At 40.1% G+C, this 17,125-nt stretch overlaps 1 protein-coding gene across 1 annotated transcript; it reads left to right on the forward strand.

Moving 5' to 3' along the window:
• The first annotated feature begins 3,473 nt into the window (after positions 1 to 3,473).
• Positions 3,474 to 17,125, forward strand: gnb2 (guanine nucleotide binding protein (G protein), beta polypeptide 2). The gene is made up of 10 exons (XM_034140163.1): positions 3,474 to 4,153; positions 5,866 to 5,944; positions 6,050 to 6,088; positions 6,589 to 6,695; positions 7,347 to 7,410; positions 8,716 to 8,878; positions 10,282 to 10,348; positions 10,433 to 10,634; positions 14,430 to 14,646; positions 15,788 to 17,125. Exons 2-10 carry the CDS (start codon positions 5,888 to 5,890, stop codon positions 15,892 to 15,894), a joined length of 1,023 nt encoding a protein of 340 aa, XP_033996054.1. The 5' UTR covers positions 3,474 to 4,153; positions 5,866 to 5,887; the 3' UTR covers positions 15,895 to 17,125.

Consider the following 17,125-nt stretch of genomic DNA (forward strand, 5'->3'; position numbering starts at 1 on the left):
TCAAAAGTGTCACGGGAGAGCAGAAGCTGAACCATGTGACTGTCAAAAGGGGAGGGCAAAAACATCCACAAAAATTAGCAAAGGTACTGCTTGTCTGAAATAACCACGCCCATTATGTTTAAATAAACCGTCACATCACAAATAATGTATTGATGACTTCCAATAAGTGCTCATGAAGTGGTTTTACCAGTTGTTAAGTCTGATGTACGCACTTAGAAAAAACATGTACACAAACTGTATGGGAGCATCAGGCGTTGAAATACTGTGGGCTGACTGTAATGGCTCTTCTTCACAGCAGGGGGCACTACTGACAGAGAGATGACGTCCATAGGAAGAGGATCACAATATAACAGGACCTGAGATGACAAGTCCATAAAGAATGTTACATGGAACAAGTACCTCTGTAGTTTTGATAGTACCATGGTACACATCATGGTATGAACTATGGTAAATTACTTGCCTGTTGCTGTGGTTCTGTCTGATGCTCACCTTACTACTTATTTGTTGACATCCAGCTGGATTCATCTTCTTCTTATTTAAAGACACTTGCATTTTCAAGCATTTGGACTACCTATGTTGTAAATGTGTTATCTTTTTAATGTACACACAACATCTATTGCCCGTCTGTCCGTCCTGGGAGAGGGATCCTCCTCTGTTGCTCCCTCCAAGGTTTCTTCAATTTCCCCCCATTAACTGTGCTCTTTCTTTGGGAGGGTTTCCTTGTACGGTGTGACATGTTGGGCTATATAAATAGACTTTGATTGATCTATTGATGATCCACCACATCAGGAAACAGTATGTAATGTGCTATGGAACAGGACCTATCAAATATACTGTGGATGCACCATGGTACTGTCAAATATACCGTGTTCCTATCAAATATGCCATGGTATATGCACCATGATACAGTAAAATGTTTTACAAATACCATAGCATTGTCAAAAATACCATGGTACTTGTACGTGTAACAGTAGATACTGTAGAATGCAATGGTACATCAAATAAAATACTGGACTGAGGCAAATGAAGAATACTAACTTGATTTATTTGTATAATTTAACATGTTGAATTGAAACATAATATAACATACAATGGTAATACGATCTGAAGTACTGCAGTATTTACCAATTTCTGAGTTACCATGGTACTACTATGGTATACAATGGTACGCATGATAGTGTACAATGGTAAAATGTGGGAAATGTTGTGTTATGTGCAAACAATTTGAAGTCTGTGTAAGCCTGCATCCATTCTGCTCCAGGAAAACACACCAGAACTAAATCATAAACAAGGGCATGATATAGGGATTGTATGATATTAATGTGTGAGGTTAAGGAGGGCAGGGTCCATTTACTTATTAGTTTACCAATTGTTGGTTTTGTAGCATCTCCACAATTTTACTTTGCAAGCTCTGCGACAAATGGTTTCCATTACTCTGCCCATGTTAAAGGTGGGGTATGTAATTTATTTCAGAAACACTTGTTGTCATATTCCATGGAATGCTCTTAACATCCCGATAGCAATGAATACATTAAATGCTTTGACAATAAATACATAACAACATTTCATCTGTGGAAGCCGTAGCGCTGTAAAAAGCACGACCAATCATCTGAGCCGGCCCGGCTAAAATAACTGGATGGCCTACCTGCCTGTCAGCCTTCCATCTGTGCACAAACTTATCTCGTGCCCTCATTGGTCATGTGCGCGTTCGTGTGTGTTGGAGGAGGGGCTCTGTAAGGAAGTCTGAAGGAAGAGGCAGATTTTTTCCGGTTGTGTACTTTCAAATTCTAGCGCACTCAAGCTGGTTTCTCCAAAATTACATACCCCACCTTTAAGATGTAACGCTATAATGCCAATGCTACACATGCAAAAGTGTAATATACTCTGGGCCCAAACATTTGCATAGAGAAATACAGTCTCAGGTTAATAATGTGCCTCTCTATTATCTTGACTGTTGAAACGTAACACCCATCACAGACTGGAATAATGAAATAAATATTAGATTTTAATTTTTTGTTTAGAAAATGTTACAATTACAAAGTGAGATTCACAGATAGATAGATAGATGGAGAGAGAGAGAGAGAGAGAGAGAGAGAGATAGATAGATAGATAGATAGATAGATAGATAGATAGATAGATAGATAGATAGATAGATAGATAGATAGATAGATAGATAGATAGATAGATAGATAGATAGATAGATAGATAGATAGATAGATAGATAGATAGATAGATAGATAGATAGAGGTCAACAGGATAACCCACTCTTGTGCAGTGAGGAGTTTCTGAATTTCTGAATTACATCCAATCCAATTCATTTAATATGCATTACTTCCCATCTAAAAATCTCCCCAAGGCTCCAGACTCACTGAGGGAATCAGTTTCAGTATACAGTAGAGAAAGTGCAAGATGTCACCTGATCCAAACATCAGGTCATCTGTTCATGCTCTGCTCTCTTGTTCATTTGACCTCCAAAATCACTGGAAAAGCCAGATGTAGGCCCATTGAACTATATCTTCTAAACTTTAAGCTTACTCATATTTATTCATAGTATTTAAACGCGTCAATAATTGTTTAAATATTTATACCTGCTCTATAGTGTATTCAATTTCTATACTTTGTTTTATACGTACTGTTCATTCTGTAAATACTACTCTTTATATCTGTCGTATGTACTATATTATACTATGAATAACACTGCACTTTACTGCTTCTTTCGCACTTCTGTTTAGATGCTTACTGCATGTCGTTGTCTTAGTACTTGTAAATCTGTGCAGTAACCATAGTGTTGAATATATTCTATTCTGTAAAGTGAAGAGGATACCAGAGATGGGAGAAGTACTCAGATCTTGTACTTGAGTAATAGTAGAAGTACCAGGGTGTAGGAATACTCTGTTACAAGTAAAATACCTGCATTCAAAATGTTAAAGTACAAAGCTACAGTATTAGCATCAAAATATACTTAGAGTACCAAAAGTAAAAGTAGTCATTATGCAGATTGGTCCATTTCAGAATAATATATATGATATGTTTTATAATGATTGATCATTAAAGTGTTATCAAAGCTGGTAAAGGTGCAGCTAGTTTGAATGACTTTGTATACTGCAGGGTAGCTTGTGAATTTACTCCAGGTGGAACTAAAGTCTGATTTAACACTTGATTATATTTCACACCATTATCATCCTAATCTGTAAAGCAACTAAAGGTATTAAATAAATGTAGTGGAGTAAAAGTACACCATTTACCTCTGAATTGTAGTGTAGTAGAAGTAGCATAAAATGGAAAGTACGAGTATCTAAAAATTGTACCTAAGTACAGTACTTGAGTACATCTACTTAGTTACTCTACACCACTGTTAATAGATGGGTGTGGTTGAAACATGCTTCATGCCCTGATTTGAGAACCCTTTTTTTGCAATCGCCCACCGCGTGATCTGCCTGTTTCTGAATGATGATATTCAGAGGAGAGAAAACAGGAACCGTGTGGATCTCTGACCGACATGCCTCTCATTACTGACAGAAAATACATGCAGTAGATCTTCTGATGGGATGGTTTCTTGCAGCCATTATCCTTTTCTAATGCTGTTATTCTCCTATGTGAGGCAGATCTTCCCTCAGTAATTCATTGTAGGCTCGGAGGCGGTTGTCCTGATGAAGTGTCGGCAGAGGGAGGAGGAAACCAAAGAGAGGAAGGAAACGAGGATAACGTCACAAGAAGCAGAATCGGAGTAAAACGGACTGAATAGTATTTAATGGACAGTGCTTGATGCGGGCCAGGGGACCGAGCTGCTCAATTGTGTTTGTTTACGTCGCATTTGGACAAAGATGTGTTTGTTAACTGATCGGGCGTGAAAAAAAAAAAACCTTTTCGAGGAGGAAACGGCAACACAGCAGCAGATTTCATCTTTTTTCAGCAGGCTCCACCACAGCAGAGAAATGGAAATGTGTGTAGCCCTCCTCCGTTTGCCTGTTCGCTGAAGGATTTGGAAATAGCCTAATCGTGACACACGGAGCTTTAAGTGGATCTCATTTTTTTTAATGAGCAGAAAAGACTAAATCCTCCAGCGGATTTTTTTTTTGTGGGGACGCTGCCTTCGGTTTTTTTTGTAACGGCAGAGGGGGAAAAAGCAGCAAATCATCGGGAGAATTAACAGGTAGCCACCCATTATGAAACGCTGTGACAGGCTGATGTAGGCCGGCCTATTGAGGGTAAGATGGCTGGGTGATGATGTGCCTATTCGTGGCATCATTTCGACTAAATTAATTTAGCTACATCCGCATTTTAGGAGCTGAGCATCTGAAACAAGATGTGGCCAAGGCCTTCCCTGATCAATATGTGATGTAGCATGCATTCACGGGGCCTGTCCTCCTATTTAAATACACTAGGACGAGTGTTAATGCTGCAGACCGTGAAATGAACATCGTTATGGAGCACATCCTATATATATTTATTGATATATATTTGGATCGAGGCTTCTTTCTTTTACTGCGGTTTTATTTCCGTGCGGAGCTCCCAGGCCTGCATGTGTTAACCTGGGATCTGCACCGTTTCTCTTGACATTAACATTTACTCTAACATACAGTGATGTGTGGGCTCTGCATCTCCTCCAGCTGCAGATGGAGGCAATGCCATGGTGGTGTAGCTCCACATCAGATGTGCATCTTGAAGGGGTGGGGCCAGTCACACTATGGCATCATGTTCTTTCTCTCCTTGTGTTATAAAATATGCTCTTTAAAGGCCAGGACTCTGTAATCACAGCTTTATTCTAACCCCCCCTCATCAGCATCATCATGTATGCTCAGCTACTCGGCCATGCATCAGTGCAGGTGGAGTCTATATTATGTGTGTCTTTTTCTACCATTGGCATGACTTCAGCACAAATCTGCTCGCCCTCCAGTCGATGCTCGCAGGCGACAAAAACATGCCATCGAGCATCTGGCTGGACCCATCCAGGCCTGATCCTCTGATGCATCATCACCCCCCCTCAGCCTTTCTCCTCCTCATTGGCTAAATGAGCAGCTGTGCCAGGAGACTGAGACCCATGATGCACCCCTTTTGGCGTCCATTAGTGCCGTGTGATCCATCTGGTCGCAGGTCCCTCCAGGGAACAGTGACCTACTGTAGCTAATTGCTCTTCCTTTTCGCTGTGCACTGTATGCATGTTTGCTGAGGATTTGAATTGCTGCACAAATGCAAATAGAGGCTCCCTCTTTGAATGAGTAACTGTGCTCATATCAGGAACAGGATATGCTGCCTTCATATTGGATGTGATGTACAGTATTTGCATGACCTCAGTTGGCCCGTAGCTAAATGAAACATCTCCTGCCTTGTTAATTTTTAAGAAACCACAGCGTTCAGATGAGATAAAGATGAGTGTGTCCAGCATTAGCACAAGTTCTGACTTGACACACGACCTGTATAGTGTTACGCTCTCCCTCAGCCTCAAAGGGAGTGTTCGCTCAGTTTCTGCTGCCTGGTAGCGATGCTGGCTGCTCGATAGCAGCTTAGTCATTACAGATTATTCTCCCCAGTTTAACTAGGCATGGTTGCACAGCCGTAAACAGATTACAAGGTTTTTTCTCACTGTGTAGGTTCAGTAAACCTTAGAGATTAAATTGCATTTTTATATCTAATTGTTTTGTTTTTTAATCTCAAATCAATGGCAAACTGTATTTTAAGTCATTTATTTTACTTAATTGATTCATTTTTGATGAAAGTGGACTCGTGGATTACGGGATTATGGCAGCATGAAACTATGCTAATCCCAAATTGGCATCACTTATACATCTGCAGTTATTTGTATTAATTCCGAGATTATGCTCGATGTATATCAGAGTCTGATATTTGAACTCTTCCCACTAACAGGTGACAGCTTGAAAAATCCAAAATGAGTGAGTTGGAGCAACTTCGCCAGGAGGCTGAGCAGCTTAGGAACCAGATACGAGTAAGTCAAATGTTTTTACAGTTTTTAATGTTAGTATAGATAATGCTGATATATTCACATGGTTTGAAATGTATTTGTTTCATCCTATGATCCCTTGTCTATTAGGATGCCAGGAAAGCATGTGGAGACTCAACCCTGACACAGGTAAGTGCAAATGATCCAAGTATAGCTATCATGAATATCAATACATGTTTAAGGGAAGCTTGATTTGAGTGATAACCATTGGTTTGGTGACCATTAGTATGGAAACATGATACTTTAAACCAAAGGTAAAACTACATTTGGTTTTAAAGACCTTGAAGGTTTGTTTAAAAAAATCGTACGCTATTGAATTTGGCATGCACAATTTGTAAAAAATACATGATGAGTTATTGTTATTTATACCGGCTCCCACCCACATTATCACCAGAGTAACATGAGGTTTAACCATTCATTTATAACATTAGTTTTTACATCTCTATGAATTCATATCATCTAACTTGGCATGACTTTCTAGATGTCCCTGTGCGGGGTTTTGTCCTCAGGTTTTCACCATTTTGTTAGAATCCCAAGTTTCACTCTGGACCTTGGAACTCAATTATCAATTAAAAAAGGATGGAGGGTGAAGGTGTAATTGTTTGATTAACCTCTGCTCTCTAACCCAGATAACTGCTGGTCTGGATCCTGTGGGGCGGATCCAGATGCGGACGAGGCGCACCCTCCGAGGCCATCTCGCTAAGATCTACGCCATGCACTGGGGCACTGACTCAAAGTAAGTCCATACTATACAGAACATGTTCAACTATACGTTTATAATAAATATACAACAGAGAAACAATACTTCATTTAATAACCTTACTGAATTGTAGCCTAAACTAGCTGTGCCTAAAAGTGCTAATTAGCTAATGTTAGCATGCTAACACACACTGAAATGGTGAAAATGGTAAACATTACACCTGATTCAGCATTTTGGAATTATCATTAGAGAGATAATATTAGCATTTAGGTCAAAGTGATGTTTTTTTAACATGTTTGTAGCAGTTTTAGGTTCAGTACTATACACTACACTTAAATAGCACAAAAGCTGTTGTTAGGCATTGTGTGGCCTTTACCCACACAATGTCTTGAGAGAGAGACATGTACCAATCGGGAAGAGACTCAAAATGACCTAAAAGAAACTACAAAAAAATATAAAAAGAGATGTAGAACAGCTGCAAAGACAGCCAAAGGAAACAACCACAAACACACACAAAAAGAGGCTAATCTGCCCATGATCGGTGCTGAAATATATACGGTAAACCTTTCCGTCTTTCTACATTTTGGCTGTACTAGTGGGCTTGTCAATGTGGAACACAGGTGTTTTAACTGAGAGTCAACAGTGTTATATGTCCATTGATAGATAAGGTATGTTTGCTCTCCACAGGCTTCTGGTTAGTGCCTCTCAAGATGGAAAACTGATCGTCTGGGACAGCTACACCACTAACAAGGTAAAGTCAGCTGAATTATTCTGCTTATCGGCTGGATAAATTACACTCGGCCTCCGAAATCAAAGTGGAGTAAAGTCCTTCTCTCTTAGGAGTGCGGTTTACTCATATTGTAACCGATGCTGACATATTCTTGCATTATAAGGGATATTATGTTTTCAATGTTAACAAAACCTATGCTCTTATTAAAGGTCACCTATTATGCAGAATCCACTTGTTCATGTCTCTTCTACAGTACATCACCATGTGTCCCCTCTGCGTGAAGAGATTCTGAAAGTTTCAGGAACAAAGATTCTCTCACTTTTTGTCCTGATCCATTTATATAAAAACCTGTCTGAAAATGAGCTGATCAGATTTTGGCCACTTTATGATGTCATCACGATTTTTTGGCGTGTGTAACCATTAGCCAATCACCAACCAAGGTAACCCCCCCCGTTCAAACCAAAAAAATCTGGAACTAGAACTTTTTTTTGCGGACCTTTTCACCCCTTTTTAGTCCCTGCTAGAGAGCAGTGACTTTCCTGGGGAGAAAAAGGTTCCAATTTCTGATTGGCTGGGCGAATTGCAAACCACGTCCCGTAAAACTCAGAAAAGTTTTGTGAAGCCGCCATTTTATTTGCTCGCATTAGCATTACTAGCATTAGCATTAGCCCTGCGCACCAACGGAGAGAGACTAACTTATGGCAACACAAAAGAAAACATGGGAGCGGCGGAGTGATGAGGAGGTGTCGGCGTTCTGGCGATTTACTTGGAAGGCTTCAGTAGAAGCTGCTGGGAGTCCCAGCAGCTTCTACTGAAGTCAGTCCCCAACTCCGGGGACTTCCGGCCGGGGACTTCGGGTGGCAGTATACGCCGTGAAGTTGTTTGCGGCCTGCCAGTAAACCCAAAGCAGAAGAAGAAGAAGTGACGTCAGCGGCTTCATTTGCCTAATCCTCCCTCAGGGACTTATTCCGTTGTGAACTCGATTTACTAGATAGTTCCAGGAAATAAAAGTTCCGGGGACTATTCCTGGGAAAAGTACTTGGTGTGAAAGCGCCTTTTGTGTTCTTTGTAACCAAATATCTCTCACAGGGGCGTGGGGAGGCATCTCCTCATTTTCATCTAAAGTAACAGACAGAGAATCAGCACTTTTGAAACAGGGCTGAAACAGAGAGGATTATGGGATGCTACAATGATCTGTTTGGTATTTCAGCCAAACACTTCAGAGACATGTTTTGTATATATCTGAGACCTATTATATTTTGATGAAAAACAGTATAATAGGGGACCTTTACATTTAAAGTTAAACGTGTATTAATGCCTCCTTAGATACACGCGATCCCTTTGCGCTCCTCCTGGGTGATGACCTGTGCGTACGCCCCCTCTGGGAACTACGTGGCCTGCGGAGGCCTGGACAACATCTGCTCCATCTACTGCCTGAAGACTCGCGAGGGCAACGTGAGGGTCAGCAGGGAGCTACCTGGCCACACAGGTGAGAAACATGGCGCTCTAAAACCCACTTCTCCTAGAGTTCAACCCTCCCTGTGAGTCAAACTGATGCGATGTTTCAGGAGAGCGAACAGCAGTCCCTCGGCCTCGTGGGAAAGCTCCGCTCCCAAAACCCCTAAACAATGAAGATTTAATTTACATGGTTAATTAATCGCAGGGCAGCGGCATCTTAATGAGCTGAGACATCAACTCCCGTCTGCGAGACTCCGCTGTGACACTAGCTGCTGAACGTCATTCACAAAATAGGTTGTGACTTTATATCAAGATGACGCTGCAATTACCTATTGGTACATCATTTGAAAGGTTTTAAAAATATGTAACACTTTCTAAGTCCATTATACAGTATGCACATACTTAAAATGACTTGTAATCTGCTTATAGCACTGTATAATTATAGTAATTAGCACTCATATGTTCTCTTACTGTGTTATAACAATAACCATAAAGCATTTAAGATTCAAGTTGTATAATACGTTATAACTGTGGGTCACACATTGCCTTTTTGTGCATGCTTTAGTGTTAAAATGTATTTCTAAGAGCAATTATATTAACATTATATTTGATTAAAATAGTGATTAATGCATCATAAAAAGAGGGAATTATAATATACTATTAAAAAACGACCAGCAACAATAAAGACCAATGAAACAATACAATTCATGAAATAGATTCTCTCTTGCTCATAGTCTTCGAACGACCGTGCTCTTTGAGGGAAAGATGCAAAGACTGTGTTATTGTCATGAAGTATCGGGTGTCAAGATCAACAAAACAGAAAGCTCAATAACCTACTCCATCATAAATAAATAATTTGATGGTTTGATATAAATGCAGGAAATGACATTCACTTTTCCCCTAATGTTTTGTACAATCAGTGTACTGTTACATAATATTCCTATTTCATGGTTATTGTATTACAGTAGCTTCCACTCAACTATCAACTACCCTTAAAGAGGACATTATGTTAATGTTCAGGTTCATATGTGTATGTAGTGTCTCTACTGGGACATGTCTCCTTGCTTTAATGTTCAAAAAGCTCTTTATTTTTCTCATACTGCCTGTGCTGCAGCACCTCCTTTCACCCTCTGTCTGAAACCAGAGCCCAGTCTGCTCTGATTGGTTAGCCAGCCGGCTCTGTTGTGATTGGTCAATTGCTTAGAGATGTCCCGCCCCTTAGTCTATCAGATACAATGTGTGAGAGCGATAGCCAATAGAAGCACGAGGGTTAGATAGAACAGAAGTGAACAGTCCAAAGGAGTCCAATGGAGGCGTTTCAGACCATTTACCTAAATAACACACTACAGGAAAGGGAAAACCCCAAAAAGCACATTAGGGCTCCTTTAATTCATGTATACAACTCACCCTGACGTCTGTCCTCTGTTCTCTCAGGTTACCTGTCATGTTGCCGTTTCATCGATGACAATCAAATCATCACGAGTTCAGGAGACACCACCTGGTGAGCCACAGAGATTTAAAACGCAAATACATATTTTCTTCTCCTCTGTTCAGTGTCTAACTCTCTGCCCTCTCTCTGCCCCAGTGCACTGTGGGACATCGAGACGAGTCAGCAGACCACAGTGTTCTCGGGCCACAGTGGAGACGTCATGAGTCTGTCTCTGTCGCCCGACCTGCGCACCTTCGTGTCCGGAGCCTGCGACGCCTCGGTCAAACTGTGGGACATCAGAGACAGCATGTGCCGGCAGACCTTCACGGGCCACGAGTCGGACATCAACGCCATCTGTGTGAGTGTGGAAGGGCAGTGGCCAAACTACACACTTTTTTCAAGATTCAAGGCTTTTATTGTCATGTGTGCATAGCTACAGTGTAGTTATGACAATGAACATCTTAGGTCACAGGCTCCTCCAACAGTGCAACACAATAAAATAGATTATAGTGCAAGTAAATAAAATAAAATAGAATATAATAGAAATAGTGCAGAATAGTCTATACAGTAATTGGAATATTGATATATATAAGTTGCAGACAGATGAATGTTATGGATGTTCTTTCAAAATGTCAGGTGTTTATCAGTCTTATGGCCTGTGGGATGAAACTGTGGGATGAAACTGTCCCTTAGTGTGCTGGTTTTAGTCCGGATGCTGCGGTACCTAACCGTAAAAATGGTAAACTGTCTAAATACGTACTATTTTTATTATTTATCCTATTCACTTATCATGGGAAGTAGTATTTAATCAAACAATTGCGGTCTTTAAAATCACCATAAATCAAAAGATATGCTACATTTAATGCACAATTAAATAAATGTATTTATTTATTTATTGAAATGGTAGAAATGGCAGTTTTCAGCTTCTGAAATATTAGGATTTCCTGCTTTTCTCTGTTTTATTTCATTTTAAACACATTATCTTTTGGTTTTGGACTGACAACATATTTAAAAACATCACTTTGAGTCAGACATCAACGCCATCTGTGTGAGTGTGAAAGGGCACGGTGGCTCTGTGGCCAAACTGTCTCAATACGTACTATCTTTTATTATTTATCCTTATCTTATATAAGTTCAGTTCACTTATCATGCAAAGTAGTATTTAATCAAACAATTGGTGTCTTTAAAATCACCATAAATCAAAAGATATGCTACATTTAAAGGTAGGGTAGGTAAGAATGGAGAAACCAGCTTGAGTGCGCTAGAATTTGAAAGTACGCAGCCGAAAAAAATCTGCCCCTTCCTTCAGACTTCCTTACAGAGCCCCTCCTCCAACACACACAAACGCACACATGACCAATGAGGGCACGAGATAAGTTTGTGCACAGATGGAAGGCTGACAGGCAGGTAGGCCATCCAGTTATTTTAGCTGGGCCGGCTCAGATGATTGGTCGTGCTTTTTACAGTACTACGGCTTCCACAGATGAAATATTTGTATATATTTATTGTCAAAGCATTTAATATATTCATTCCTATCGGGATGTTAAGAGCATTCCATGGAATATAACAAAAAGTGTTTCTGAAGTGAATTACCTACCCCACCTTTAATACAAAATATGAAAGATTTACTAGAGCTGCAAAGGTAAGTCAATTGGCAAATAAAACCATTTATTTGATAACACATTGGTCGTTAATATATATTTGTTAAATGTACAAATGGTAGAAATAGCTGTTTTCAGCTTCTGAAATATTAGGATTTCCTGCTTTTCTCAATTTTCTTTTACGCGGGTCTGGGGCTCTGTGGACAAACTGTCTAAATACGTACTATTTGTATTTATCCTTATCTTATATAAGTTAAGCTCACTTATCATGGGAAGTAGTATTTAATCAAACAATTGGGGTCTTAAAAATCACCATGAATAGTTGACCCGTTAATTAGTCAATTGGTAGATAGAACAATTTATTTGATAACACATTGGTCATTAAAATATTTTCTTTAATGTCCAAATGGTAGAAATGGCTTTTTTCAGCAATTCAGATTTCCTGCTTTTCTCTGTTTTATTTAATTTAAAACACAATATATTTTAGTTTTGGACTGACAACACATTTAAAAACATCACCTTGTACTTATTAATGGTCTTTAATTTGCCATTTAAAAAAACAATTAAGCCACAAAGTTGATTGCAAAACGAACTAAGGGTCAACCCATATTGACAGAAAATAAATTAAAACAATATTAAGACATATAGTTTCATCCAGCCAATTAAATATCTAAATATATACGAGATAAAAAAAGAAAATAAGCTGCCTTGTGCTGTCAATTAACTAAAATTAGAAGCCTGGTATCCTTAGTGGTCTAAAGTGTCCCTCCTGTCCTCCGTCTGACTCTCATAGCAACAGAGCAGCTCCAGGATTTGTCTCGCAGTGACGTCACACGCTGTCTTGTCTCCAGCTTTGGGGGGGATTTAAATTAGGAGCCCGCCAGAGGATTAACGAGATTATCAATTAACACCATATCTGAACATCCTGACTCCATCTGATTCTGGACGGATGCACCACAAAGGTTACAGCCCATACATGACAGGTGGAAGGATCCACAATAAAACATATTGCTGGTTTTAAATCTCTCTATTTGATCAGATTCAGTCTGAGAGCAGAGACGCGAGTAGCTAAGGAGAATCGTAGAACAAGGACTTACCTACTTGTCATCTCTTGTTAAGAGTATTTTGATATTTCCGCAGGCCCAATTCCAAACGGACCCCCTACACACTCCCCCAAACTCTGTCTGTACTCACACTCACAGCTGATGAGGCTCCTTCTTTGAGGCGAGGCGTTGGGAAGAACTCCCCTCTCTCCGGCAGAAACAGGAAATGTTGTAACTTTTCACAACAACGGTTAATAATCAGCATCACCTGGACAAAAACAATTATTTATTTAATATATTATTTGTAATAAAACTCTAAATCGATAGTGGTATTTTCATTTTTTGTAAACTTATTTTCATTTTTTATCTGATGTTTACGAGCTGATTGGTTTTTGCGACGGTCCCTGCAATCAATGCAAACTTTTCTAGATTAGACACAAATAAATGATCGTAAGTAAAAAAAAAATGAAAATACTATTTCATCTTTAAAGGTAATTAATTTAATTTAATTTATTTAAATGTATTTATTTCAGAAACATTTTTTGTTATATTCCATGGAATGCTCTTAACATCCCGATAGCAATGAATATATTAAATGCTTTGACAATAAATACATACAAATATTTCATCTGTGGAAGCCGTGGTACTGTAAAAAGCACGACCAATCATTTGAGCCGGCCCAGCGAAAATAACTGGATGGCCTACCTGCCTGTCAGCCTTCCATCTGTGCACAAACTTATCTCGTGCCCTCATTGGTCATGTGCGCGTTTGTGTGTGTTGGAGGAGGGGCTCTGTAAGGAAGTCTGAAGGAAGGGGCAGATTTTTTCCGGCTGCGTACTTTCAAATTCTAGCGCACTCGAGCTGGTTTCTCCAAAATTACATACCCCACCTTTAAGTTTCAATATCTTATCTTATTTTCAGTTTACTATGAATTTTTGCATGGAACTAATGGTCAGGTGGTTAAGTCAGGACCGATGCAGACTTCCTGTTAAAGGCTTGATAACCCACTCCCTCTCCACAGTAGTGGGTTTCTAACAGCACTTGGAGGTATAAAGAGAGCTGGATATACAGTTGGAGGCGGGACCTTGTTCATTAAAGTACCATATCTGGGCCAATAGAGCACTTGAGTTTTCCTCAAGCTCCGCCTTCGAACTCCTGCTCTCGGGCTCAGTCAAATGTAAGCAGAGGTAAAATAACTCCGGATACAGATTTTAGCACATTTTACAACTTCAAGGCCCTAATTATTTAAAGGACTGTATAAAAGTGTTCCGACTCTGTAGTTGAGTACGCACTACAGACGTCTCTTTCTCAATGTAAGTCAATGGGATAAAGTATTTGGTCCAATGACGTAACGGGCAGACACGGAGGTTGTAGTTCCACCGTTTGACCACTATAAAGATTTTAATCTGTGCACTAGCTAAAGGGCTTGGCGCGTCCATTTGGAATTGGGCCTTTTCCTCTCTTCCTGCTTCTTATGCTTCTTCTTCTTCTCCTCCTCCTCTTCCTCAGTTCTTTCCCAACGGCAGCGCCTTCGCCACCGGCTCGGACGACGCCACCTGCAGGCTGTTCGATCTCCGTGCCGACCAGGAGCTCAGCCTCTATTGCCATGACAACATCATCTGCGGCATCACCTCCGTGGCTTTCTCCCGCTCCGGCCGCCTGCTGCTGGCCGGTTACGACGACTTTAACTGCAACATCTGGGACGCCATGAAGGGAGACAGAGCAGGTGGGTGACAAAGAGTAGCTCTAAATACGGGTGTTTTTTCACCGAGGGCCACATACAGAAAAATATACGAAGCGCTGGACCGCTCACTAGAGGTATATCGCCTCATAGGTTCAGGTATAAGTTAGCAAAATCAATCAAATGTAGGTAAATGATGCTTGTGAGTGTTAGCAGCTCATCCCTTAAAACAGAAGCCTCAGATTGATTATAATAAGGAGATGTTCAAAAACAAATTTCCAACTTTAATTAACTACTGTGTAATTTATTTTTACATTTATATTTAAGTACAATATATATAAGACAAGCACAAGTTTCATTTGTGGGCCGTATTCCATTATAGCTTTTGAACTTGCTGAGGGCCGATTCAAAATGGTCCGTGGGCCGCGTTTGGCCCCCGAGCCGTAGTTTGGACACCCCTGCTCTAAAGTAATACTTTAAATGTAGAGGCACTCCGTTTAGACGTCAACAATATTAGTAGTTTTACAAAAGTTAGTATACTGTGTTTCTTTTTGCAACTTGCATCTTAAAATCGTCTAAACTAGGGTTATAAGATCTCTTAACGGGGACATGTAACACATTGTACACTAACTCTGTTTCTGACCTTCACCTGCAATTATTTACTCAAATACCAAGTAAGAGTAAACCTGGTGCCCTCTTTTGATTTGATTCGTTTTTTTTCAATTAACCACGAGTGGCATATCATCATCATTCGAAGGCAAACAAAGTTATCACGACTGTAAGAGAAACAAATCAAATTGAACGATAATGCGTAACTAATGTCTGTTTAAAAGGCGTCTAAGAGAATTAAAGAGGCCCTGTTATGCTTTTGGGGTTTTCCCTTTCCTGTAGTGTGGAATAGGTTTTAGTGCATGGTCCCAAAGCTCCCTCCGGCTACTAATATGAACCCGTAAATGAGCGTTATATGTCCTCTATAAGGAAACAAAGGAAGGGAGCTGTGACAGTAATGTTTTCTACTAGTTGATTCACACGTCTCGAGCCTTGTTTTGTAACAAAAATGTGTTGCAAGTTAACGCAGTTCTAAACACAAGGTCGCTATGTGTTCAAAAAAGTTTCACCGCAGTCTTGAGAGCAAAACATTTTAGAGTAACAAGTGTTCTTTTGTCTGTCCCCGTCCCCCCTGCAGGGGTCCTGGCCGGCCATGACAATCGTGTGAGCTGTCTGGGTGTGACGGATGACGGTATGGCGGTGAGCACCGGGTCCTGGGACAGCTTCCTCAAGATCTGGAACTGAGCTGTGCACACCGACAGCAACACACATACACACACACACACACACACACACAGACACACACACACACACACACACACACAGACACACGCACACACACAGACACACACACACGCACACACAGCTCCCTTCTTTGGACACAGTTTGCACCCTGTATTCACTGTATGTAAGATTCAACAGACAAACTGCAACATTGTACTGTACATAATATATATGACTTAGGTATGACTTTATACACACACGCGCACACACACACACACACACATGCACACTACCTACAGCTGATTTAAGTAAAGACCCACACACACACACACACACACACACACACACACACACACACACACACACACACACACACACACACACACACACACACACACACACACACACACACACACACACACACACACACACGTATTCTGTAAAATGTAAAAATGTGACAAAAACAGTTGAATCTTCAGTTGCTTAAATAAAAAATAAACACAAATGCCACTATGACCTGAAGCCTTTTAACACGTCTAACATGCTCATTCACACACACACACACACACACACACACACACACACACACACACACACACACACACACACACACACACACACACACACACACACACACACACACACACACACACACACACACACACACACACATAGTTTTTCCTGCGAGACACTGCTCCTCCAGTTAAACAGGGGAGAAGACGTTATTGGACAATTCTGTCTTTGTTTACAATGAAGTCCAAAATGCACTTCAGACAAAACATTTCTGTACTATTTTTGTCTCGGTAGCACATGTATCTCTGCGACACTAATGTGAAGGAAGTGAGGAGAGAGTCATGTGAGTCCATTAACACTGAAAAAAGAGGAGAATATCAACTCTTATTTTCATCTGGCTCGAGACATTATGTAGTCACTGTTTTTATAGATACGTACCCCCCACACACAGTACATCTGCTCTTCTTGTTTTATTTTTTACACTTATTTATTCATGTTCTCCCTGTGTGCCTCAGATACACTTTAAGGATTATTAATAGAGAATATTGATACAGTTAAATTAACATAAAAAAAAAGATCTGAGATTCAAAAAAGGTGGGTGAAAAAATAAAAGCATTATAAGACACATCTTAATAAAGCAGGAGCCAGTATTCATACTTTGACTTTGTCAATGTATTATCTGGACTTTACGATGGTATAATTGTACATAATATTAATAAATAAATAGCCTCTCCTGCCA

The sequence above is a fragment of the Trematomus bernacchii genome, unplaced genomic scaffold (assembly GCF_902827165.1).
Source record: "Trematomus bernacchii unplaced genomic scaffold, fTreBer1.1, whole genome shotgun sequence".
In the NCBI taxonomy this organism is placed as follows: Eukaryota; Metazoa; Chordata; class Actinopteri; order Perciformes; family Nototheniidae; genus Trematomus; species Trematomus bernacchii.

Excerpts from the sequence above, each read along its gene's own strand:
- gnb2 (XM_034140163.1), top strand. The coding sequence starts at position 5,888 with ATGAGTGAGTTGGAGCAACTTCGCCAGGAGGCTGAGCAGCTTAGGAAC. Across the intron at positions 7,411-8,715 it reads ACAGCTACACCACTAACAAG|ATACACGCGATCCCTTTGCG; the intron begins GTAAAGTCAGCT and ends ATGCCTCCTTAG. Across the intron at positions 14,647-15,787 it reads CATGAAGGGAGACAGAGCAG|GGGTCCTGGCCGGCCATGAC; the intron begins GTGGGTGACAAA and ends TCCCCCCTGCAG.